Genomic DNA, 27,181 nt, shown 5'->3' on the forward strand with positions numbered 1-27,181 from the left:
ACCTTAGCTAATAAAAAAAACATCTTAAATCTCTCCTACTACATAGTTAGAGAGGAATGTTTCATTAATTTTTCTTTTTTTTTTTTCCTTCATTTTCTAAATTTGGTAAAAAAAATTCAATATTGCGCTAAATAAATTTAGAAGTTGTTTGAGATACTCTAAATAAGTGCACTTTTTAATTTTTTATAAAATATGAGTTGAGTTTGAAGTGACATAGTAAAGATGTGACTTAAATAAAATGATGTAACTTAAATAGGATAGTGACTTTTTGACTTTTTAATTTTTTTTAAAGATGCCAAACTTAACCTTACTTTTGCAGTCTTAACACACTAGATGACTCCGAAAATAAATAAAAACAATTATGAAATCAACTCTTTATCATATTTAGTGGATTTTTTCTGATTTTTTTTTTTTAAATTTAAATTTGTCTGGTCTAACCCAACCTAAAAAGCCACACAAAAATAAAAAATAAAAAATACACAATTGAAAAGTCTTATTTAAGATGAAAAGCATCAGCCAGAAATGAGAGAATAAAACCACTAAAAAACTTCGTTGTGCCTATATAACACAAAATACTGCGGGCCATTTATGACTAACTGCCCTTATTCATCATGCATCATATGGTTCAACCTACAAACAGGTCAGATTAAAAACAAAAGAAAGTTAAATACAAATCAAAAAATATATCATAATCTCATCCTCCAAATCACAACAAAAGCAGCTTAATATTAGAAAGAGGCAACAACGAGAGCTTACTCACCTACTACTGAAATAATTGAGAGAAAAAAACAAAGATACATAGTTTGGGGTACATTCATTTGTACGTACCACCGACAAAAGAATTGCCAGACACCGACAAAAATAGCAGACTAAACTGGTTTAGAAGGCCATGTTGCTTGTGCCGACATGATTATTCCGACTATCACTCCAAACAAACCGAGTGCACTGCCAAAGATTTCGATCACCAGAATCTTCACAAACAGTGATGAGTTCTGTGCATCAGATAACGCACAGCTGCTTCCAATAATTCCTACACATAGCCTGAACCAAAACAAAAGTTGATAAAATTAGATTGTGCAAGTCATGGAGGGGGAAAAAAGAAGAAGAAAAAAGACCATTATATGTTTGTGAGGAAATTTTGGTCGGACAAACCCGCAGACAAGGTTGGCAAAGCCCACAATAATCCCAGAAGCGAAGATAGCATAACCGGCTCTAAGAGATTCCGGTGCATATATTTGTGACGGTGGAACACTCTCCAACTTTGTTTGTAGAATAATTGCCACGATAACACCATATATTGCAACAGCTTCACAGAAGATCACACTAAGAACATATAATTTAAGAAACTGAGTCAAATCACAATTACGCATTAGTAGTAACCGCTTCACAGAATATCACACTGGTAGCACATAAAAAATTGAGAAACATTACTCTCCTAGAAAGCATAAAATTGGTCACAAGAATGCAGAAAGAAATTCAAATGAAGGAAAAAGGAAATGCAAGGCATTGTCATGGTGGCCAAAGCACATCCGAAAAAAAGAGCATATTTCTTGGGAGATGTACTAACTCTTTGTAGCCACATGGTTCTGAATACTTGCTTGGAAATTGTAACTCACACCATATGCAAGCATGAAACGTGCTTCGGCTAAACTTTGTGAAGGGAGACATAATAGAAACCTTAATAATTCATCCCAGTTATAATCAATAAGTGCCGTGGGAATTTTGGTTTCTTTGCAAAGGAGTTGCATATGAGAAGACAACCAGTTTTTTTTATTTTTTGGTTGGGTCAGGAGGAGATCTCAATAGGTGATGCTGTTTGCTCTGTACACGTGTATGCATGTGTTCATCTCTTGTTTCAGCTGATTCTCCGGAAATTACAAGAAAATGAGCCTCCATGCTAAACCTTACACAGGTTGATTTTCCATTAAATATAGAGAAGATAATACGGGAAAGTCATTATTAAAACATTTGAATTTCAAAACTATGAAAATAGACTTCGAAAAAAGTAAAAGCTATGAAGCATGGGTACTTTGAAAAACATGCTGTACCCGTACCGGGTACGTATCGGCGTACCGTACCTCGTATGGTACTTCTGCATACGTACCGGATACACGAAACATGTACCTAAGTTTTTTCTTCTTAATTTTTGACGTACCCAGACGTACTTAGTATATATCTAAGCCGTACCGTACCTCAGTTGAAACAATATTTTCCTTCTACTACAGAGATAAAACTCACTTCACTAGATTTTTTTTTTAATTTTTGTTTTATACTTAACATGATTTTAAAATTAAACTATGGTTTGTAAGTTATTTAATATATTGACATTTAATTTTGATTTATACTTTTCCTTTTGGCATTAAATGTTAATTATAGGTTGGACCTTAACAAATTAAATCATTTAATTAATTTTTGCATTACTCTAAATTAAAAATAAATATTTTTTTATTAACGTACCAAGCCGTACCCGTACCCTATTTTTTTTGAATTTTACCATATCAACGTACCCGTATCGTACCAGTACCAGTACTCGTACCCGTACCTATGCTTCATAGAGTAAAAGTCTCATGATATGGGAAGGATGGAACTATGTTACCTGGAACGTTGATCGTTTTGGTACGTGGAACGGGAACGGGAACGGGAACGGGAACGGAAACGGAAACGGAAACAGAAACGTGGTTCACCACATGCTCTAAAATGTGGTACGATGGGGTAGACTTGCATATATTACACTCAAGAATTTAACATACTTCTTGGGTAATTTTCTTTTAATTATTAGACATATAATAAAATGTAATTTATTTATTTATTTATTTTCATGTAGCAACACATTTCTACGAGTATTTTGACCATTTTTGATGTTTTATCTTGTCAAAACTTAATTCAACTTAGATTTTAGTTCATTATATTTTATTTTTTTCCTCCCAAGAGAATATTTAAGGAAATATATTAAAAGAAACTTTTGAAATCACTTCAGACCACTAAATTTATCGTTTTGAAACGAAAGTGTACCATGTTTTGGAACGTGCGTACCAATGCGTAATTTGCTAGGGTATTAGCGTTTTCTGATAACATAGGGATGGAGTATTATATTTGATGAAAATGGAGATTAATGCCCTCCCTTCTCAAAGACATAACTTTCTTCTGGAATAGAAAGTAAGACATGGGCCCAGTTTTTGGTATAACAGTCTTATGAACAAGAAAAACATCCTCCAAGATGGCAAGACCCGACTGTCACAACTTTCCTCATTGCTTGAAAGTACTAATGATGAACAATTAACAAAGTAAAAGGGAAATTGAAAGCATCCTATCATAAAAAAAGGGAGCACTTTGAGGAGATGAACTACAAAGACAAAATGAATAATCAACCCCTCAAGAAGAACTTCTAAACCAACTAGTTTTGATTTTATGGTATGCATAACATCCATTTATCACCTACAGGAACACATTGGCACCTAATGCTAGTGCACTAACCACTCTTTATCGAAAATTGGTTCACAGCAGATGTCAAAGTACTAGAACATATGTCTGGTCCAAACAAATTAAACTTTCTGTTGCCAAATTGTGAATAAAAGATGGTTTATCATTGAAAGTTTCAATAAGATTTGAGTAAACATGCCAGTGCACACAGATGGAACATGGGAATCATTCAATGACATTTTAAGAGCTAAGAAGCACGAACACTTCTTAAAAGGTGGTGTGCCCATGTCGGACACCGACACTGACACTCATTGGACACTTCCTGACACGTGTCCGACACTCGTCAAAACATGTCCTATTTTTTTAAAAAATTTAGACTATCATTTAAACAGACATGTACATCGATAAGACACACATGAAATTAATTATATGTTTGAACAAAATAACTTAAGATATATTAAAATTGATGTATAGAGAAATAGAGAATTGTATAGATATTAATTGTATTATTGATTGTTGTTTTATTGAATGTTACAATGATTCCTATATATAGAAGAGTAGGTGGTAGTAGGTGGTAGATGGAGTAGGTAAAGTGGAGGTGGTAGGTGGAGTAGGTGAAGTGGAGGTGGTAGTGGTGTAGTGGGTTAGGTTTAGTGGAGTAGGTGAGGTGATAGTGGTGTAGTGGGTGAGGTTTAGTGGGTGAAGTAGGTGATAGGTTTTAACAGCCCCCGCAAACTCAAGGGGGATAGGAACTAACCAACTTGAGTTTGGAGAGAGTAACAAAACAAGAAAATACACTGAAAAATAAAAAATGGATAGGAGACACTGTATGGTCGTGTCAGACCGTTGTAGGAGACTGTATGGTTATGGCAGACCGATGTAGAAGACACTGGCTCGTGTCGGACCGATGTAGAAGACAGTTTATGGGGTCATGTCGGACCGTTGGAGCAGACAATGTTGTGACAGTTGTTGTGACAGTTTACGGAGTCTTGCTGGACCCTTGTAGAAACTAACCGGAATCAATGTCGGGACAGTTTACAGAGTCTTGTCGGACCCATGAAGAAGCTAACTGGAATCAATGTCGGGACAGTTTACAGAGTCTTGTCGGACCCATGAAGGAGCTAACCGGAATCAATGTCGGGACAGTTTATAGAGTCTTGTCGGACCCATAAAAAGTCGCACCCTCAAAAGGTGTGCCCAATCTGTCAAAAGGCGTGCCATCAAAAGGCGTACCCAATCCATAAAAAGGCGTGCCGGACATGATGGCGAGGCGCGCGATTACCTTGGCTTGCGCGTCCGTTTTGTCGTCTGGCGTCAAGTGGCGCGCGATGCGCGGATCGGCCCTGGCTATTTAAACCAAGGTTGAGGCGGAGGCTGTGCAAACCAGTCTGAAACCGCTGAACATTGGCATTCTGAAACACTCTGTAAACACTCTGTAACCAACCGGTCTCTGAAACACTCAGCAACCCATAACATGGCCTCTTCTTCCTGTCCAGCTACCCAGAACATGGCATCTTCTTCCCGTGGTCTGCTTACTCTCTTTCCCGACCTCAACGAGTCCACAAGAGAGATAACCGGTGCGGTTGCCCTTGAACCTCAACCAAACGCCCCTGAGTCTGCTCCGTTGACCTTTCCTATGCGGTTTGTGGAGCAAAGAATGGCAGCGCAATCAGATATTGAGGCGAATCAGTATACATTGAAGTCATGTGTGGAAACCATGACTGCGGTCACAAACTTGTCGCACCGGCTGCAGAGTAGGACAAATGAGGTGCAGCAGTTAAACGCCCAACTGGCTCTGCTCCAGCGCATGTATAAGGATGCGCGAGCAGAGATAAGTGTGCTAAAGGCGGAAAATAAGGAGCTGAAGCGGAAGGCAACTGTTATGTTCCGATTTGGAGGTCCGCCATATGCTGTAGTGGAGGAGCAGGGAGGAGTGAACGTGCTCGGTGGCGTGGGAAACACGGAGGCAGCACCGTCAAGGACCGCCCAGGACGGAGGCAAAAAGAAGAGACCGGCGGCAGAGTAGAGAAGAAAAATCCCGCCTGTGGATGTGGTTGTTTTGGTGTTGTTTGTGGGTTTGTTTTTTGTTGTTGTTGTTTTTTTTTTTTTTTTTTTTGGTGTAAAATTGTGATCGGGGTTGATCCCCTGATATGAATAAAACAAATGTGTTGTGCAAACCCGGATGGTAGGAAGAACATGCAGAAAAAAGGGGTGAGAATGTTTTTTTTTTTTTTTGAAAGAAGGAAGATAAAATAAAATAAAATAAAAAAGGGTATAGTGGGATCAGACGGCGTGGTGTGAAAGTGGAGAGGGTTGGAGTAATAATATAATAAAAAGAGATATATATATATATATATATATAATAAAGAAAGTAGGGAACATGATGATAAGGGTGTATATGGATGTGATAATGAGAATGAAACAAACTTGGTGGGTGTGATTAAATAAATAAAAGAAGAATGGGTGTGTGTGTATGAAGCTTTGTGAGAGATAGAGAGAGTAGAATAAATTGGTGAAGCTCATGATTGTTGATGGAGCAGCCATGTGGAAAACAAGCCCTCGTGTAGTAGATGTTTCAACTGATGAGCAACTTGCCCATCAAATAAGTTCCGGACTTGATCGGCATAATCCTCCTGGTCATACCCTGCCCACAGGAGTGTTCCCCAATCAGATACAGAACCCTTTAGAAAGTGGTACTTGGAGGGGGGCAGGATTGGATTCGAGTTGGTTGCATACTTGGTCTGACCAAGGTCTGGATGGAGCTGGTCCATCTACTGGTACTGGGTCGGTTGGACTAGGGAGAGTTCAGATGATGATGAGGCATCTTGCAGCTGTAGGAGAAACCTATGCGCAGACTGCCCTTGAAGATGCTACTTGGAGCCTTTGGCCTATGAATCCATCTCAGGCTGGTACGTCCACTTCACCAATTCCTCCTCCTGGTTCTGCAAGATACCCTGGAGGTGCTGGTGGTTTACATTTGAGGACTGCTTCACAGTCTGCAAATGATGACATAGCAAACATACTTTCCATGGCTGAAACAGTACAGGAGGTCCTTCCCCACATCCCAGATGAACTAATTTTCCAGGATTTGCAGCGAAGCCGGACTTGGCGAAGAGGACGGAGGTGAGCTGAATGAGCCAGCTCGACTCGCCGGTGAAGCCATGGACGACGGCGACTAGTCCGATGATCTTCGTCGGCGGGAGTGGGGTGTAAAAGGTGAAGGAAGATAGGGTGGAAAGTTGACAAAATGGTGGGTGTCCTTGAGAGAGAGAGAAAGAGTGTGTTTGGTGTAGGTGACCAAGATGGATGATGGTGATGATGCTCTGATCTTGAAGGTGAATGTTAAATTGGGTTTAGTGGCAGCGGAGTCAAGGTATGTGTAGAGGTCCGGCGGGCGGCCAAGGCGAGGCTGCCGCCCGCCGGTGAAGCAGAATGACTAGGTTCTTAACCTAGCTCTGATACCATATTAAAATTGATGTATAGAGAAATAGAGAATTGTATAGATATTGATTGTATTATTGATTGTTGTTTTATTGAATGTTACAATGATTCCTATATATAGAAGAGTAGGTGGTAGTAGGTGGTAGATGGAGTAGGTAAAGTGGAGGTGGTAGGTGGAGTAGGTGAAGTGGAGGTGGTAGTGGTGTAGTGGGTTAGGTTTAGTGGAGTAGGTGAGGTGGTAGTGGTGTAGTGGGTTAGGTTTAGTGGAGTAGGTGAGGTGGTAGTGGTGTAGTGGGTTAGGTTTAGTGGGTGAAGTAGGTGATAGGTTTTAACAAGATATAATGATAAAAGGAAAACAATGTAAATTTATAAAAATTAGTATGATATTGCATTTTTTGTTATCTTTGAATGATATATTCATATAAATGACATGTAATAAATAGATAAACTAAATATTTTGTGTATGTCCCTCATGTGCCATATCCTACATTTTTAAAAAATTGCCATGTCGATGTGTCCGTGCCGTGTCACGTGTCCATGCTTCTTAGTGCAAGAGAAAAGAAAAGAAAAGAAAGGAATATTTTAAAAAATTGATGAATAAGTGTTTTGCAAGTCAAGTATGGACCCAAACAACAAGAACTATTTCTTAATATAAGTATATCTAGATTCCCCATTCAGTTCAGGTTCTCTCCCTAGCTCTCTTTCACTTCTCACTTCCCTTCATTCCAGCACACTCACCACAGGGCAAAGGCAAGGTTTTAGGTGCTTCAGTTGACTACTACCCTTTTGCACAAAGTTGCTACAATGGGTATAGAAATTGCAGGATCCACTTGAAAGTCGCTTAATGCATACTGGTATTGTTAACACAACATCTGCCCACTTTTCCAGAAGATGCAGAAAACAAAATGAAGAAAATCTTAAAAAACATTTTCGGCTCTGTCACTAGTTGATGACTACAATTTTATAATATAAAAAGAAATCCAAGGTTACAAAGGAAGACTGTTTGAACAGAAAATTCAAATAGTTCCACTTTTGTAGACAATTTAGATTATATTAAAAATATGGAAGACTCCAACTAGGCAGTTAATCCCTACAACACTGTCGGGGCTTTGAGTATCCACCTCAAGCAACCCATGAACAAGAGAACATAAAAATTTTCCCATATCATTCTTGTTTGTGTACATACATTGCCTATTAAATATTAGAAAACACATCATTACAACACAAGGGAAGTCCAGTGAGGTCAACAAAAAAAGGATTTAAAAACAGCTCTTCTCGAAAGGCAAAGGAGTTTGGTCTATCACTCAAAAAATAATAAATAACAAATAATAATAAAAAGCAAGAAAGTCTATCCAGTTTCCTTAAACAAAATGATTCACAATTACCACAAACTTTGAGTTCCTGATTTCATATTTTAAATGTTCATATATTTATTGATATGAAGATTATTAAAAACACTGTAGGACTCTTTCTCTCTCAAACATATTGTTTTCCTCAGACAACTACACATTCGCAAAAGCAGTAAAAATTTGTACGTTTTACAAAAAACAACAATTATGTTCCACCTTTAGTATAGAATAACTTCAACTGGAGATCTACATATTTTTTTTTTTTTTGGATCGCAACAGAAGAAATTTTATTAAAGAAAGGAAAAAGTACAAGGAAAAGGGGGGCAAGGAGTCTGGCAAGGAAAGAACAAGAGAAATAGACAAGTACACAATTTAAAAAAATGCCACCTACTCATGACACACCACCCTCCAATCCCTAGAAATTTGAAAAAAAAGAAAAAAGAAAAAAAGAAAAAGAAAGGTGGAATCCCCTTAAACGGGGAGTAGAAACTGACAAGAGTCTAGTTAATGTAAGTTGAGAAAAGCTAAATATGACAGATCCAAAAAGAGTATTTAATTATGCCCATCTGAACTGAAGGCATCACCTTTTTAAGCATGTCCTCCTCTATAAGTTGAACCCTTTGAATTCCCCATCCATCTCAATCTTGCCCCAAAAGGCTCAAAATGTTAAGCAGTGAGTTGGACTAAAACTAACCTTAAGCCACCTTTTTGGCATAGCAATCGTTGCACTGTTATCATTTGTTCTGCCTAACCAATAGTTCCTCTTCCTCCCCCTAGATAGCAATGAAATGTTGGCATGGCAGGGGAATACACTGTACACCTCAAATCAACTTGGAGAAAATGAATTTCAGCCATTTAAGTGTACTCTAGATCTATGTTACCTAGAACGTGGATCATTCTAGTACATGGAATGGGAAAGGGAACGTGGTACGCCATAAACTCTAAAATGTGATACGATAGGAGTAGACCTATATATATATACATATATATAACACTTAAGAATTTAAGGTATTTCTAAAATAATTTTCTTTTAACCATTAGGTATCCAATATATATTATCATGTAGCAAATCATTTCTGTGAAAATTATGACTCGTTTTTTTATATTTTTGTCTTATCAAAACTTAACTCATCGTAGATTTTAGTTCATATATTTGATTTTTTTTTCTCCTAAGGTAACATTTAAAGAAATATATTGAAAAAAGCTTTTGGGATCGTTTTGAATTACTAAATTTACCGTTTTGGAATGAAAGTATACCATATTTCGGAAGGTGCGTACCAATACGTAATTCATTAGGGTATTAGCGTTTTTTAGTAACATAGCTCTAGATACCCTTTCATGGAAATTTTCTATTTATGCAGAATTTATGCTGAAGCATTGCCTAGGCCTGACTTTTTTGAGCAGGAACCAAGTGCCTACCTATGAGATTGAACTGTTTAGTTGGAAAGTTTAAACCCGGATTGTCCAGTCAGGTTCTTGTACATGGTCCTCACTCTAACTCAGCACAACCACCAATTGTAATGTGCATATGGGTTGTGAGAGTAAAAGTTAAGCAGCCTATACATACCTAGGCACTTTATAACTAAGCTTAACCCTGGATTGACATACAGGGAATCAATTTGCTGGTGATGACTGATCCATTAATTGACTTGATTACTCCCTAAGACCATTTCAAATAACCAATTAATAAGAACGTTAAACAACTCCCTCCTCCTCAATGCCATGATTTGGGTTAGTTTCTATTTATTTAACTCCAACTTCCTTGGGTGTATTCTAGCCGAAAATCATAGACTTCAGTGAGCCTAGAAACTAAATATTTACAATTGGCCACTATTTTTATAATAAGTTATATCGGGTACTTAAAAGTAAATAGTGAAAGCAGACAATCAGGCTAAAAAAAGAGGTGCTTTCATTGTAACAAGTGGTAGCATGACTTGCACGAATCGTTCATGACGTGAATAAACACAGATCAACAGCCACAGCCACGATTCCAAAACAATAGAGTAAAAAACAGCCACATGAAGACAAATCTAGGGTTCATCATCAAATTTTAGTTTTACTTCATTCAGAACAAAAGTCAAAACTGATTCAGTGGATTTATCTTTATGCATCACAACATTGCATATTTCAAATTTTATCATCAAAATCCTTTTCGGAATTAACTTAAATCACATTCAATCCAATGGTTAGTACTAGCGAAGATCAATCAAATCAAAGCAAGTCAATAATACACACACAGGCATTGATATAATAATAAAACAGATACTAATTGAAATCTGGAAAAAGGAGTCAGTAAGAGCTAGGGTTTTTACCTAATGAGATTCTTCGAAGTGATTCGCGGAGCTTTGATTGCTGCACCGATCAAACTACTGCCTGTTATGTAAATCCCCCTGAACACAACATCAAAAAAACACATCAAGGGCTCAGAAATCAAAACCAAATTCCGAAGATACATATATACAAATTCATACAAATATATATATATATATATATGTATGTACCAAGCAGCGCCGAGAACGGAGACGCCGATGGCGATGGCGATGCCGAGAGCGGAGAAGGTGTAAGGTGAGATCTGAAGCATGGCGCGAGCCCAGGAGGAGCTCGAAGCAACCACCATCGTCGAAGAAGCTGACATCGAACAGTTTTTTCTTTCTTTTCTTTTTGTTCTCTTTCTATGATTCGATTGGTGTTGGTTGCAGAGACAAGGGTATAGGAACAGCAAGTCCTCAATCCAGAGAGAGAGAGAGAGAGAGAGAGAGAGAGAGAGAGAGAGAGCTTGATCGCTAAGAGAAGGGCCTCGGGTTAACTTATCAATAATGCCCCGTTTCGTGGGGATTGATAGTGAATGCATCGTTAGTGGAGGGGTTTACAGTGAGGGGATTAAGTAAAATTATATTTGTTTTGATAATAGTTGTTAGTGTAGTGATTATTAAATTATTTTTATATAAAATAATAAAATAAATAAAAAAATACAAAAACATTAAATATTAATATTTTTAAAAAATGCCTAACATGTAAAAAATTTTAAAAAAATAAAAATAAAATAAAAAATTTTCAGAAAAAAAATAAAATAAATAAAATAATAATTTTACTTAATAAAAAAATTAAAAAATTAAATATTAATGTTAAAAAAAAATGCCCAAATGTTAAAAATAAAATAAAAAATAAATAAAAATAAAAAATTTCTAGTCCACCGGACTATTTTTCTAATACCAAGTCTTGGAAGCCCATCCAAATCCCTTTGGGGAGGCCCATCCTAATCCGGAGCTCACTATTAATTCCCTTCTCATCTCTGAAAACAAACATAATATTAGTGGGTCCCACTTTATTACCAATTCCAATCCCCTCTCTAACTCTCCAAGCAAACGGGGCCTAAGTCCCATCTACAAAGTTAAAATTCATCTAATCTTAAAATAAAATATTTATATCAATTAATCATATATATTTTTAATTATCACTAAAAAATCTTTTTTTATTTAATTTACAAATACTGTTACATCTCATTACTGTTTGACTTCCGTCAGACGGTCACCTGAAACTCATTGGAATATTTAACATCATCGGAAAATCGCAGAAATATCACCAAGAAGTCATCGAAATATCGTCGGAAGTTCACCGGAGTGTTTTGCACGTCAATGGATGTCGCCGGAATGTCCAGAATGTTCACTGGACGTTAAGAATATCGTTGGAGACTCACCGGAATGTCCAGAATATTGCTCCAAAAAAAATAATAAATAGAGAAATTAGAGCGAAAAAATATAGTAAAATTTGCTAAATATTAATAAAGTAAAAGGGGAAAAAGATGTAACGACAAAAAATAGAAGCAATGGGAAAAAAAATATGTTAATTTTTAATTTTTGTAAGGTTTAAGCAAATAATCTCCAATATTGATCAAATTGAAAAGCAAGTTTTGAAACTGTAAAGTATTACAGTTTCAAAGCAAAAATCTATTAAGCATTTATCCTTATTAATCAAACTGAAAAACATGTTATGAAACTACAAAATTTTACAGTTCTAAAGAATGTTATGAAACTGCAAAATCTTACAGTTTTAAACCATGATTCATTCCACCACCCAAAAAAATTGAAACTGAAAAATTTTACAGTTTTCACAACCTATAACTAAAACTCGAAAATAACTTTTTCAGAACTTCAAAAATTTTATCCATTAAAACAGGAAAATAAAAGTGTATAGTAGAGAAAATATAAAAAAATAAAGAGAACAAAAGAGAGAGGCAAATATAGATAGAGGATTGTACTCCGACAACTATTTTTTTTTTAGATCTAGTCGGATCTGATGTAGATCTACATAAGATCTAAGTAGATCTACTCATCTTCTTCGTTGGAAACATATCTTTTTCACCATTAGTGAGGGTGAAGTAAGGAGTTGACGGTTGGTGGTTGTCGGTGAACCCCAATCGATGGTAGTCGTCGGTCGCTGGTGACTATATATCAGAAAGAAAAAGAGTAAAAACAAGATGTGGTTGCCCGTCGATGATTGCTAAAAACCAGAAAGAGGAAGAGACAGAGAAGAACAAAGGCTAAGAAGCAGAAAAACGTTATAGGACTTTTGAATGTAAACAAATAGTTTCTTGGTAATTTGCCCTTGTTTGTGGAGAAAAAGCCCATTTAACTCTCTCTTCCAACTGTAACTTTGTTTTTTTTTTTTAATTTTAAATTACAAATAAAATTTCATAGGTTTTAAATTACAAATAAAATTTCATAGGTTGACTCATACGACATCTCCAACATTTACTCTTTTTTTTTTTAATTAAATTTGAGTAAAAATTTTGATTTGATATCGGGCATTCTAAGGCCATCTCCAACGGTTTGCCAGATTCATTACCAAATTTGAATTTGATGAAAAATGACAATTTTTTTTTGTCTCCAATAGTTTCATCAAAATGATATCAAATTGAAAACGGTCCAAAATTTTCATCAAACTAAGAAGTTGGGGTCGATTTCACCATTTTATTTTGAATGTACGTTGGAAGTGGGTCCCACCGGACGACCGACAGATTGTCTCCCCGGTCGTCTGGGTTGCACAGAAAATACAGAGCAGTAGCCATGGTTTGGACTGCGAACTGGCTTGAAAAGTTGGTTGCTTTTGTGGCACCAAAAATAAATTCAACATTGATCCATGGATAGTAGAGGGAAATGCATTGCATGTAGATTTAAATTTGTATCAAAATTAGCCGTTCAGCAAGTGCAACTCCAATAAGGTTACCGTTAGTGTGGCAGAGGATTTGATAAAGTTACCGTTACTGTAGTCTATAAAAAAAGAGTCTACCAGTCTTTTAATTTCGCAATATCATTATAATTTATATTTTCTTTGTGTTCTGGTTAACTTCAATCTTCACTTTTTGTTTTTAATTTCACAATATCATTACAATTTCCATTTTCTTTATGCTCTGGTTAACTTCAATCTTCACTTTTTGTTTCATTTGTCTTCTCATTATGTGAGCTTCAATGTATATTATTTCTTTAACTTCAATCTCCACCTCTTTTGTTGTTTCTTTTACAATATATTTCACTGTCTGTGTTAGATGTTGTATCCTATTGAATTTTCTTACAACTATGGAAGATTTTGAAATGTTTGAGGAATCACAAACTTCAGAGCAAAATACTAATATTAATTTTATTTCGGAAACTTCTCGTCTTTCTCGTGGCAAAACGTTCTTCATTATAGAAGATGAAAATTTATGTAGATCTTGGTTGGCCGTCTCTCAAGATCCCATTACTGATAATAGTCTGACTATGACAATATTCTGAGAATGAGTACTCGTTTATTTTAATTCATAATTGAGTGGTGAATCAAATCGAAACCGTATTTCTTTGTCTCATTGTTGGTTTATCATGCAAAAGGCAATTAATAAATTCTGTGACTTTCTTGAGCAAATCCAATTGAGGCAACAAAGTGGAACAACTGATGCATACATGGTAATTTTCATTTATGTTATGTGTGTGGGTAATTTTCTGACCACACTGCCCGCCTAGTAATCAGCTGGAGAGTACCGGCAGAATAGATGGCTTCAACAGACCTGTAACAAAAAGAAAAGGCTCCGGCGGTGGCTCTTCCACCTGGGGGCACTCCGACGATCAAGTCAGTATATCTCTCAAAGATAATCAAGTGCTAAACTCACAAGCTTGGATATAAAACTGTGTACCTTAGACCCATGGGGGTGCCTCTCTTTTATAGTTTACTCAATCCAAGTCCTACTAGAAGCCTGACTTCTATGGACTCCAATTTAGTACTTACTTTGGATTCCTCAAGAGATAAAGATAAACTCCCTAAGAGCTTTATCCTTATCTTAGCAAAAGTCTTCTATTTTCTCTAGGTCTCTTGTCCATATCCAAGTTGAGTTCCCTCTTCATTCTAGGACTCTTGTCCCTTATCCGCTTATCTCGGATTCCGATATCTTTGGAGTCAACCTCGGCCTATCCAAGATAACCTCGGCATAACTACCACGATACGTGGCACGTCGACGTCACCATGCCACGTGTTGGTACTCAGAAAATATATCCCCACATTATGAAATATCAATTTTCTTAGTGCTCAGTCTACTTGTTATCGAAATGTTTATAATTTTCATGTTTTAGGATGCTGAAGCTAAGCGCATGTATCATGCATTATAGAAAAAAACACTTCATATTTGATACAAGTTGAGATATTTTGCGCCAAAGTTGTAAGCGGGAAGAATTTAGAACACAACCAAAAAAAGCCACATAACAAGCATATCCATTTTCAAATCCAGTAACTAAAGGTGAGACTTTTCAACCCAACAACAATATTGCAGAGGATCAACAACTGACTAATACATCAACACGACCAATTGGTACTAAGATTACGAAAGAGAAGTTGAAGAATCGAACAACTCATGATGTTAGATTTGATGAAATGACTGCTAACCAATCTAAAATTGTTAAAGTATTGTCAACTATCTATGCTAGAACTGTTGAGCGAGATGAACAAAAGGTGATAGACTGTGAACAGAAGGCTGCAGAGCGTCGAAGAAGGGCCGAGGATAAGGAGGAACAACTAAAAATATTATTTATAATGAATGAAAGAGGACAATGAAATGAGGATCATAAATAATGTTAATGGAAATGACAAATTTAAATCCTATGCAAAGGGCCTACTATGAAGAGCTTCAACGGGAAATTTTATTTCGATCAACAAATAGATTTCCTTGACTGTTTCATAAAGACCATGATTTCTATTCAATTTCTTGCAGTGTATTTCTGTATTGCATTTTAATCTGTTTTCTATAGTTAAATCTATTAGAATTATATATATGTTGATGGTGGGTTCAAAATTTGAAAAATAACATGTGGGTGGTCTGTTATGAGTACCAAGTGTATTGGTTTTATTATTTGTACCTGTCAAATTAGTATGAAGAGCTCAACATCTTTTATTTGTATCTGTCAAATTATTTGTATTGATTTTATTATTTAAAAACAAAAAAGTAATAGAAACACACTTTAAATCATTTTTCAAAAGAAAAACGATAGAAACACACAAATCATGGTCACAAAATAAATTTTTTGTAGAGGTAGTTTTTATTTTATTTTATTTTTGTACAGAGGTAGTTTTTAAAAATTTCAGTCATAGTTCAATTATCTATCATTTTTGTTTGTATACTTTTTTTTTAAACATGCTAACAAATCTTTTTTTTATTATTTATAATTATGTAGGATTCATTTATTTCTGTTGTATCTTAAATTTTGAAAAATTTTACGTGTTTGGTAACAAATTGTTTCTAACTTTTTTTTTTATAAAAAAACATGCTTATTTTCCATTTGTTCTGTGTTTGGTAACAAAGTGTTCAAATTACTCATGTTACATGAGCACCAGGAAACAAAATAGTCCAATATAAACAAAAGGCATACTATTACATTCCTAAAGAAAAATAAATAATAAAATTTAAAAAATTGTACAACAAACAAAAAAATGAAAATACAAAATGTAATACTACATCGTCAAAACAAACAAAAACCGCATAATTTTTTTTTTCCACCAAATCATCCAAACACATCAAAAGTCATTGTCAGGTGGTGGTGAAGGGAAGTAGTGCTGGTAGATGTCATTGACGCGATACTCAATTTGATTTATGCGATTGCTTGTCACTTCATGACGTCTTTTAGTGTCCAGATGGAACTCATCAAATTGTTGAATTAATAAGTTCTGAGTGGTGGCAAATGCATTGAACTTAGGAGTGTAAAAATGGCTTGTGGATGGCCCGTGGGTGGCTCGCTAGGGTAGGCCCGGGCCTGGGTTATCATTTTGAAGCCAAGCCCGGCCCGGCCAGGCCAATGGGTCCGACCCGTGGCCCAGCCCAGCCCATCGGCCGCTTAAGGCCCACTCAAGGTCTAGCTCAAGGCCCCGCCCATCCGGGCCCGCCCGAGGCCCAATGTCTTTTTTAATGGAAAATAATAAAATTTTGGTAGAAAAAATTAAAAAAAAAAGAAAAGGTCAAGCCCTGTAGACACTCCATTTTTGATCGACCTTAAGACTCAGACGTCATCGTTTGTGCACGCAATGATTGCGCATGTTTGTGCTTGTTTCGAGCGCCCGAAGATCTTGATTGAGTGCCTTGTCTTTGAACCTCTTAACCCTTTGTGTTTTGGCCGTGGTTTTTGGGCTAAACCTTGATGCCTCTTGCCTAGGGAGGGGGGAAAGGACTTTGCCGGCCACTTATGGCACTTGTAGGCCACTTTTCTCCCTTGTAGGCCACTTAAAGTGGTTGGCCGGCTACGGGAGGTGGCCGGCCGGCCACCTTAACTGGCCGACAACCACTTTTTCTTCTTTTTAGATATTTTCAGATCTTTTGAGCCATCTGTGGCTCACTGAACTCATCCTCCATACACGTGTATGGAGGGATGGAGCAAGTCTTTTGGCTTGTTTGCTCTATATAAGGGGAGCTTCCTCCTCCTAATTGAGGGTTCAGATTTTCCAGAGCAAAAATTTTCCTCTCTCTCTAGAATTCTCACTCTCTCTCTATATTGTGATATTTTGAGCCTTAAATTGTGTTTCCTTCACACATTTGCACTAAGACACCTAGTTAAACACCTTCACTTTGGAGCTGAGGTCCATTGGAGCTTCATTTGAGGTCTTTGGATTGCTTTTGGTTCAAAATTGTTGCTGAAGTTGCCTCCTTGTTGCTGTGCTTCAAGGGTAAGGCACTTGTCCCTTTTAAGGCTTTGTTTTGATTAATAGCTTGACCATCTTTGCATGCTACTTCAGGGATGTTTTAGCCTCTCAAAAACTCTGATTTTAAGGCTTGAGAATGTTGGTTTAAGCCTTGTGTGGTTAGGGGGGTGGTTCCCCTCTTTTACTCTTTGGCTTGTTAAGTCTCTTGAGCCAACTCTCTAAGTTTTTGAATCACTCCTTGTTTGGTCTTTTAACCACTGAAACTTAGAGGAATTTAAGTGATAAAAAGTTAGTTTTGTGGCCCAAAATGAGAGAGGGTGGTCTTTTCTCCTTTTGTCTTGCTTGCATGCTTTGTTGGCCTCATACTTGAGCATGCTTTTCTACTCTTTTATGGCTTAGTTCAAGCATGTTTTTGGTGTTATTTTAGTATGCCTTAGCTCTGATTTTGGTTGGTGGGGTCACCTCTTGCTTGGTTTCTATACTTGTAGTGTAACCCTACTTGTTGGCCTAACATGCTTTATGCTTCATGCCTCTCATTCTAGCGTGTGTATGCTCCACTCCAACATGTTTTAGGCTATTGTTTTAGCATGCCTTAGCTCTGTTTTGGGTGGTCTTGGCCATGTGAGGCTTGCCTTGTATGGTTGTAGTATAAGTGGCTTGGATTAGCTTTATGTGTCAAGTCTCTAGCATGCTTTACTTGGGTTGCTTGCATGCTTTAAACTCATTTCTCACATGATTTCAATGTATATGGTGTAGTCATATTCTCACATGTTCGACTTTTTCATAGCTTTTGAGAGTCGCGCCTTATGCCTTGCTTATGAGCCAATACGTATGCCTGCCTGTCTAAGCTTTTGGGCTATCGTTTCAGCATGTTTTAGCCTTTGTCTTGGCGTGCATGAGGTCTGTTTAGGGCTGGTTTAGTCCATTGAGCATTGTATTGCATAGCCCTAGTATTGGGTACTTCGCTAGCTTTAATGCTTTAAGCCCTCTAGCATGCTATACTTGTGATGTTCGCATGATATGTCATCATTTGACATGTAATTTCAGTGCTTATACCTCTGTCATGCTCTCACATATATCACTATTTAATTGTGTTTAAGAGTTGTGCTTCATGCCTTGTTGATGAGCCAATGCATGCACATCATTATCTTGCCTTTCATGCTATCATTTCAGATCATTTTGGCCAATGTTTTGGCATGTGTAAGGTCTGTCCATAGCCGGTTTGACCATTTGAGATTGATAGTGCATGCCTCATGTGTAATGTTCTTTACTTGCTTTAGTGCTCTTGGCCCCTTAATATGTCTTACATGCATTGCTTACATGATATGGTCTTGTGCATGCCATTTTAGCATGGAAAGATAAGCATGTTGTTTGCATTGCATTGTGTTTGGATCGGACATTAATCCAAACACGAGAAACGAGGGGCGTTTCATACTCAAAGTGATGAAACGTGCCTCATTTTTTAGTCACCGACACCCTTGATCGTGTATGATAGGGTGGAGACTCATCGAGTCTATTTGTGCACTCACTAACATTGTGCAAGCTTGACTCTTTGGCCATTATGCATTGAGATGTGTGATTGGTGGCTTGAGAGCCGAGCACTACGCTCCTTTGAGCTTGAGAAATGATAAGGGGAGTAGTTGCACACACATTTTCATGCAAATGCATTGCTATGCCTTTGTTGATCTTTGTTGTAGCAAAGTTGGGATTCTGGAAAGAAAAGTGGCCAGCCGGCCACTTACACTAGCCTGCCGACCACTTGTACTGGCCGGCCGGCCAGTTGAGGTAGCCTGCGGACCAGTTAAAGTGGCCAGCCGGCCACTTGTGGCAAAATTTTCCCAAATGTTCCTGTTTTGGGGCAGATGCAACCTAAAAGTGTGTTTGATGCTCTGAGGTCACCGCGAGTGCATACAGAGACAACTTATGGCAAGGCAATGCATTTCCGGGCGAAGCAACCGAGCATGCATGTCTCCCTCCCCCGAGGCCATTTTAGCTGCTTTACTTAGCTAATTAATTTACCGGTTTTGTAATTAATTAGTTAATGTGTTTAGCTAATTCAATTCATCTTTGTAATAGTCTAATTAGCTTAGATTAGCTAATTATTTGATCTCATTTGGTTTGTAATTAATTAGCTAAGTTAGTTAATTAGTTGATTTGTAATAATTAGCGTAGCTTAGCTTATTTATTCGGACCCTCCGTCGAGAGGGTAAATGTTGTAATAAGTGTGCGTGTGTGTGTGAATGTCTTCCAACCCCACGTCTTTCTTCATTTTACTTATAAACTTTTGATGGTTAGTTTTAGGGCATGTTTTGATTAGCATCCTTATGCTTGCATGCGTGCATCATTTATTTATCTTACATGCATCGGGCTCGGCACATCTTTCAAACCGCATTGTTTTTCAATACCTATTTGAATACGTGTTTCAAAGCATGTTATCAAGTTGCATTCATATGCCATCTTAGATAGCCGAGCCTATTAGTTGCATTATTCCATGTGTTGCATTAGGCATTTCTAACATAGTTAGGATCATGCATGATTTCTAACTAATTTCCTATTTTGGCTTGGAGTACACTGTAAGTGTTTACGCTTTAGCATTCTTGTATGTGTGTGAGTGTTGCCATGATGGCATGCTTGTCATGATGCTATTTGCTTAAATGCTAAACTGCATGAATGCCTGTGGATGAAGACTTTATTGCTTGAATTGGGACAATTTATTGAATGTGAGTTTTAAGCCCACTTTGCGAAGTGGCAAATCATGTTGTTTTAAGCCCACTCGAGGGTGGCAAATTCAAACCATTTTCGAAAACAAACATTGAATTGTTTTGTTCCAATTTAGGCGATCTAGTCTATACTTGTATGCTGTGCGCATCACGTAATAAGTTAGCTAATAATCAGAATAAGAACACATGTGCTTTCAAAACAACATATCATGTTAGTAGAGGCTGATCCTTTGATCGGGTGAGCGGGGGTGCTCATTTCAGGACCTTTCCCTCTCGTACCCAAGTTTTCGAGCCGAGACAACTTTGGTGATGACAGACACGTGGCCTTAGGCACGAGTCAGGGTTTCTTAAATTTCCCAAAAAATAAAACATTTAGGTGGCGACTCTGTAATCTGGCAAAACAGTCCATGTTTGACACTTCTTGATTAAAATCAATTTTCCAAAACGATTTGTCAGATTTAGACTCTTTGGTGATTTACCAGTCTTACATTGCACTTTGTGAGACTAGATATAGAACCGTGACAGGAGTTCGAATTGTAGTAGCTATGAACCCAAATCCATGCCCTCTCTGAAAAGGGGGGGCGCACGGAGGAAGTTCGGGTGTCCTACAGTCCCTCTCAAGCTCGAGGCCAGGCTCAGGCCTACCAGTCCGAATACCCTTGGGCCTAGGCTGGGCCTGGGCCTAATTTTTGGCCCGTGGACCCGGCTTGACCAAAATTTTGAAGGGAGCCCGCGATGCCCGACTTGGGTCGGGCCAGGCTCGAGCTGGGCCAGATTTATACCCCTTTGAACTGAGTACCTAATGTAGTGAACTGATTAGCCACTTGTTGTTCCCATCGAACGCGCTAATTGTGTCATTCTTGTTCCATGGCCAAAAAATCAGTCTAGTATTGAGGTTGTTCTGTTACTGGCATAGTATTGTCATGGGGGTCTTTGGGAGCATTATCTGGTGGGGCATTTGCATTAAGACTTTCCAATAAATTTTAAATGCCACCAGTTCGGGTCAGTGCGTACTCCGAAATCGCTGAAGAGATTTTAGTCTCTGCGTCACCTACAAGTCGGATCTTAAAAGTTTTGAAAATTTTAGTCAGCAAAGCCCTAAAAACTAGTGACCGGCCAGTGATATGACCAAGATTTGCAACCAATATTTCTTTTATTAGTATGTAGCATAAATCCAACTTGTGGCTAACTTCAAAATAATATAGCAAATAAGCATTAAAATTTAGAACAACATCAAAATGTCCTCTTTTTGGAGTGATATTTTCTATTATAAAGTGATAGAGAATACGAAGGTGGGGTTTCAAATGTCTTACTTGTAAATTACTCCTAATAAATCTACTCTCACAAATAGTAGTTGTAGACACCTTATTTTGATCAGCCCTAAGACTTGATCACTTTCTTTTGATTACCCGATCATGACAAGTAGAATGTGTTTCTCACAGAATCCTTAGTAAGAAAGATGAAATTTGAACTTTAATTCCAACCTTCACCATTATGGCCAAATTGTTTTAAAACACTAAATATTTCATTAGTTTAGTATTTTTGTAATTTTGCATAATTTTATGTGTTTGTTGATATTTTTGGTGTTTTTATATAAATTGGTATAAATTATATATTTTATATATATAAAATAAAATAATAAAAAGTTATATTATTATATTATATGTTTAGTATTTTTTATATAGTTATATTATTATATTATATGTTTAGTATTTTGGTATAAATTATATGTTTTAGACATTTTATATATTATTTTATATATATATATATATATATATTATAAAAGAAAAATAATAAAAAATTATTTTGATATCGGTCAGCCCTCGGCTGCCGACATCCAAATCTCAGCATAACATATATATAGTATATTAAATATAATCTTTATATAATATCTATATTATTATATTATATGCCTATAGCTTTTTATATTATTATATTATACTTTGTTGCCTATATAAAGCCAAAGATGAAGAGGCTCAGAGGAAAAAAAAAAAAAAAGAAAGAACATAAGAATGCTTTCAGAGAGTTAGAGAGAAAAGAGAGTAAAATATTGTCTACATTTTCAATTTTGAGCCAACACTTCCAAGCTTCCATAGCTACTGAAATTCCTCATTTTCATACACCAAAAACACTCCAAAAATTCTGATATAGCCAAAGATCAATTACCTTGATCATAAGGAAGAGTGTTAGTGATTGAAAGTGAGAGAAACTAGAGAGTTAGCCACTGTCCATACCATAAACTCCATAATTTCAAATTAAGGATTTGAGAACACACTTCCTACACTTGAGGGTGATCAAGAGGGAGTTTTTGAACTAAGGAGTTCATCATTTCCTTGGAAGGCGAATTTCGCAAACCTTTCATTTTCTTGCATTTTTTACTTATTTTGCTTTTTTGCTTTAATTTATTGTTATATTGTATATTGTTATAATCTAATTGAAAGTGGTGAATTGATGTCCCATATATGTTGTTTTTAGCATGAGAAAGATACCTTCCATGCTAAATGGTTTAATTTCTTCGAAGGTTCATTACCAGGGCATTAAATCTCTTTCATGCCAAGAATAACTCCTTGTTTGACGCTTCTTTCTATTTAGAGGACTTAAACTCACCATCAGACTTAATGAATTAAAGAACATATGGTAATTTAAAATTGAGTAACTAAAATTGAGGCTAAAATAGTGCAAGATAATAATTTGGTTGTATTCAATTGGACGTTAATTGAACACATGGAAACTTGAGGCAGTTTATACTCATTAGTGATGAAATGATTCAAGTTTCCAAGGTCACCACTTCCCTTGACCAATTCATGAAAGGGAAGAGGTTAGAGTCATATTTTGTTGCATTTATTGATCTTGCATACTTTGATTCACAAGCCATCATGCAATGAAATTGCTTAAGTTAGTGGTTTGTGGCTTAAGTTTACTTCTCCTTTGATTCGTTCTTGAAAATGAGGGGTGAGTTGTGCAGACAACCCTAGAGAATACCCTGTGCATGATCTGTTTGTCCTCTATTGCAACAAGGTGAACTGGGCAGCAGTGGCCGGTAGACCACCTTTGATGGCCGGCATCCCTCACCAGTGGCCGGCCGGCCGGCCACTAATGCAAAATTCAGCAGTGTGTTCCTTTGGCGGAGTAGAGCCATTATGGAAGTGGGCAACAATGTATGTGTTCTATTGTGCAACAAAGGCTCTCTAGAAGCAAAATAGTGGTTTTTCGGATGGAAATTGAGCATGCGCATGAACATTCCTTGCTTCCTGAGGTGGAGTAATTAGTTGTTTAGCTTACTTACTTCTTTTAATTATACTTGTATTGTAATTATTTAATTAGCTAAAGTAGTTAATTAGTTGTGAGTTAATTTATTTCATTTAGTTTGTAATAGTTACTTAATTAGCTTAGCTTAAATAGTTAGCTAGTTTATTTATTCATTCAGATTCTCCTTTGTGAGAGCATAATGCTGTAATAATGTGTATGTCTTCCAACCCCACGTCTTTCTCCCTTTTATTTAACTGCTTATGATGGTTAGTATAGGGACATCACGTTTAAATTAACATTTTTCATGTTTGCATCCACTTGTATTGCATGCACTGAGGCTTGGTTCATCATTCCAACTGCATTGTTAGTTTAATACTTATTTGAATACGTGCTTAAACCACATGCTATCAATTGATTCATATGCCATGTTAAGTAGCCGAGCCTATTTTAGATTGCATATTGCATATGTTGCATTAGTCATCTGGCATAGTTAGGAATCGTGTATTTTTTCTAACTCTCTTATGTCTTTTTGGCTTAGAGTACGAGGTGAGCCTTTACTTGTTTTAGCATATTGCATGAGTGTGATTGTTGCCATGTCTGCATGCTTACTGAGAGGGTAATTTTTGGAGAAAATTGGGCCGAGCTATGAGATGGATTTTATGACCCAAAGTACGACAGACTGGGTAAAATGGGCCGAGAAGGTACTCCGGCCCAAGAGAAATAAAGTTACTCCGGCCAAAAAAGATGAAGTTACTTCGGCTCAAGAATTATAAAGCTACTTCGGTTTGGACGACTTGGAGTTAGTTCGGTCTCCGAGTTAGTCCGGTCATGACGTATTCTGGATAGATCGGTCAAGACCTTGCTACTCGGTAGCTCGGTCCCAATATATCATGGTTCATACAGGGGAGAGCCGAGATGAGGAGTAAAAGGAAGGGCCGAACTAAGGATAGTTCGGCCTACCTTGTGGCTCAGCTTAGCCAGTTTACTTCGGTCAAATGGTAGTTCGGCCGCGGTAAAAACCATCCCACTTGGTTTAAGCAGTGAGGGGGGGTGTAAAAGGATGAGCATTATCCTTTAGAAGAATGAATCCTAGGAGGACTCTGCATGGAGGAATAAAAGTTCTACCAGGATTGGGCCACTCGAAACCTATAAAAGCTCACAAGCATCACCTTGGAGGAGGTAACATAACACAACATACAATTTTGCTTCCTGAATACATTGAGCTTTGTCTATTTGTCAAGTTTTCTGACTTAGGCATCAGAGAGGTTTCCGGCACACACCCGCCGGCTAGCTCACGTTTGTGTTTTCAGGTGACAAAGCGACATCGTACGGAGGAGCGTGGACTTAGTCAACAGGATTATACGAGGAGAATTATTTCTTTCCCGTACAATTGGCGCCATCTGTGGGAAATACAGACAGAACAAAACCTCTTGATTAAAGCTTTTTCCCTTTACAATCAATGGCACACATTGAAGAATTGCCGCAGTCCGCCGTCGACGGACTAACTCCAGATAGGGGCGCAAGGCGTGAAGGATTACCTTCTGTCCCTCCCATGGTGGACTTGGAGCCCCAACGACATACCTCCAGGAGGGATGCTAGGGGAAGGCGGAATAACAGCCCCCATCGCTCTCATTCACAAAGTCCAGACAGGCAAAGACGGAGGATTGACCCTCAAGCTCTGGAAGACCGCGTGAAAGAACAAAATGAATTGATAAGAAAGATGGCAGCGGACATGGAGGCCTTGAAACGCCAGATGAAGAAAAAAAAAATGGCGACAGGAGAGGGGCGCAAAAACAAGACGCCTCCTCGCCACTCAGAAAATCGTAGTAGGAATACTACACCCTCACAAGGAGAGACTAGAAGCCTCAGGATAGGCGATACTCAATCATGGTCTTCCAGAAATCGTCACTCCAGGTCTGAGAGGACGAAGTCTGAAAGATCATACACTGAAGGAAGCACATACTGGCCCTCTTATTCGCATCAAACTAGATCTAGACAGACGGAATTACCCAGATCATCCGACTTACGAACCGTGCTCAAAGAGAAAGCACGATGCAAGGAGGACGCCAGGGCGCGGGACCCGCACAGAGTTTCTGCCTTACAACGGTTGGCTCCTCGAACGCACGGAAGCGTCGAGGTTGGGATGCCAATACTGCGCCCAGCCTACGAACCAACGGACAAAGCATTGGCAAGATTACAAACTTCGTCGTTTGTTCCAGCGATCGAAAACGCGCCGCTACCATCAGGCTTCCTTCAGCCGAAATTCACCACATATGAAGGGAAGACGGACCCGTACTCACACTTGAGCCACTTTCGCCAAGTCATGGCTGTATACAGGCGAAACGAGGCCTTGATGTGCATACTCTTCCCATCAAGTCTTGGCGACCTAGGCTTGACTTGGTTCGAGAGACTTCCTGAGGGCAACATAGCCTCTTGGGCGCAATTGGCAGAAGCGTTCGTAACAAGGTTCCGAACGAACACTAAAACCCCGGTGGAGATCGACCAACTACTCTCCATCGACATGGGCGATAAAGAGACCCTAAGATCCTACAACAGTCGCTACTGGGAGACATTCAATCAGATTGGGGACTGCCCTACCAATCTCGCCATTGCACAGTATAAAAGAGGCCTTCCAGTTGGGAACAGACTGAGGGACTCGATCACCATGGCGCCACCCCTCACTATGGAAGCCCTGATGGAAAGAGTGTATCAGCACATCAGGGTAGAAGAGGATGGCGCACGAGCAAAAGCAAAATCTAGTGCGACCGCAGTACCAGAAAAGAAGACCTCAGCGAAGGTCAATACAGTAGATCGTCAAAGAAAAAACGGGCGTGGCAGACGAGATAACGGAGAAGACCCGGATAAAAGATGGTTGAGAATCCGCACTACCATAACCACGGTGTTCAAGAAACCGATATATCGGATTCTTAGCGAAATAAGAGATGAGCCTTTCGTCAAGTGGCCAGCCAAGCTAGGAGAAGCCTAGAAGGACTATGACGAAAGATCGCGGTGCACCTTCCACAATGAAAAGGGACACCGCACGGAGAATTGCACACCATTGAGACAACACCTGGAAGAGTTAGTGGCAGCGGGCCACTTGGACAAATACATTGAAGGAGGGACGCAGCCAGCCCTCTAAGATCACAATAACCCCAACGGAATGCCAATCAACGCCCCACCTCAAGGCATTATCAATGTAATACATGGAGTCTTTGAACCTGAGCGTGTATGCGAGCTCAGGGGATCAATCAAGAAGGCTGAGCACTTTAGAGAGGTGTCAAGTGCCCAACCTGCCATTAAGAAGGGAAAGACAGAGGCAACAAACGTCATGTCCTTTTCGGATAAGGACTTGGATCGAATATACTGTCCTCACAATGATGCTCTGGTCGTCACTCTCCGAGTCAAGGATTTTGACGTCAAGCGGATTCTGATTGACCAGGGTAGTTCATGTGAGATCATGTACTACGACACATTTAAACAACTGAAGCTACAAGACAAAGACTTGGCGCCTGCAGTCTCTCCCCTAATTGGATTCAACTCCATGCCAGAGTGGCCCGTCGGCAAAATAATTCTTCCAGTCAGAGCAGGAAGCGTAATAAAACAAGTGGAGTTCTGGGTATTGAAGGTCCCCTCCACTTACAACATCATCTTGGGCAGAACATGGCTGCACACCATGCGTTCGGTGGCGTCATCCTACCACCAGGTAATGCGGTTCCCCAATGACACCGGAATAATTGAAGAAGTTTATGGAGATCAGATCATGTCAAAGCAATGTTTCGTCACGGTAAACGGCAGCCGCGCTGCCAAAGGATACGTTCATTCGGTGGAGGAACTTGAAAGCAATGAATTATT

General features: G+C 38.2%; 1 protein-coding gene and 1 pseudogene across 2 annotated transcripts; one reads left to right on the top strand and one right to left on the bottom strand.

Annotated features, from left to right (window-relative positions):
* Positions 1-531: 531 nt before the first annotated feature.
* On the bottom strand, positions 532-11,033 carry LOC114317833 (V-type proton ATPase subunit c''2). The gene is made up of 5 exons (XM_028264625.2): positions 10,712-11,033; positions 10,523-10,600; positions 1,153-1,323; positions 829-1,041; positions 532-630 (listed from the first exon to the last, which is right to left on the bottom strand). Exons 1-4 carry the CDS (start codon positions 10,843-10,845, stop codon positions 870-872), a joined length of 555 nt encoding a protein of 184 aa, XP_028120426.1. The 5' UTR covers positions 10,846-11,033; the 3' UTR covers positions 532-630; positions 829-869.
* LOC145802122 (E3 ubiquitin protein ligase RIN2 pseudogene) lies at positions 3,051-9,031 on the top strand (annotated as a pseudogene). Its single transcript, XR_014344485.1, has one exon. The product of XR_014344485.1 is annotated as an E3 ubiquitin protein ligase RIN2 pseudogene (transcript).
* Positions 11,034-27,181: the final 16,148 nt, after the last annotated feature.

Source organism: Camellia sinensis, chromosome 11 (genome assembly GCF_055761805.1).
Source record: "Camellia sinensis isolate YWXY chromosome 11, ASM5576180v1, whole genome shotgun sequence".
In the NCBI taxonomy this organism is placed as follows: Eukaryota; Viridiplantae; Streptophyta; class Magnoliopsida; order Ericales; family Theaceae; genus Camellia; species Camellia sinensis.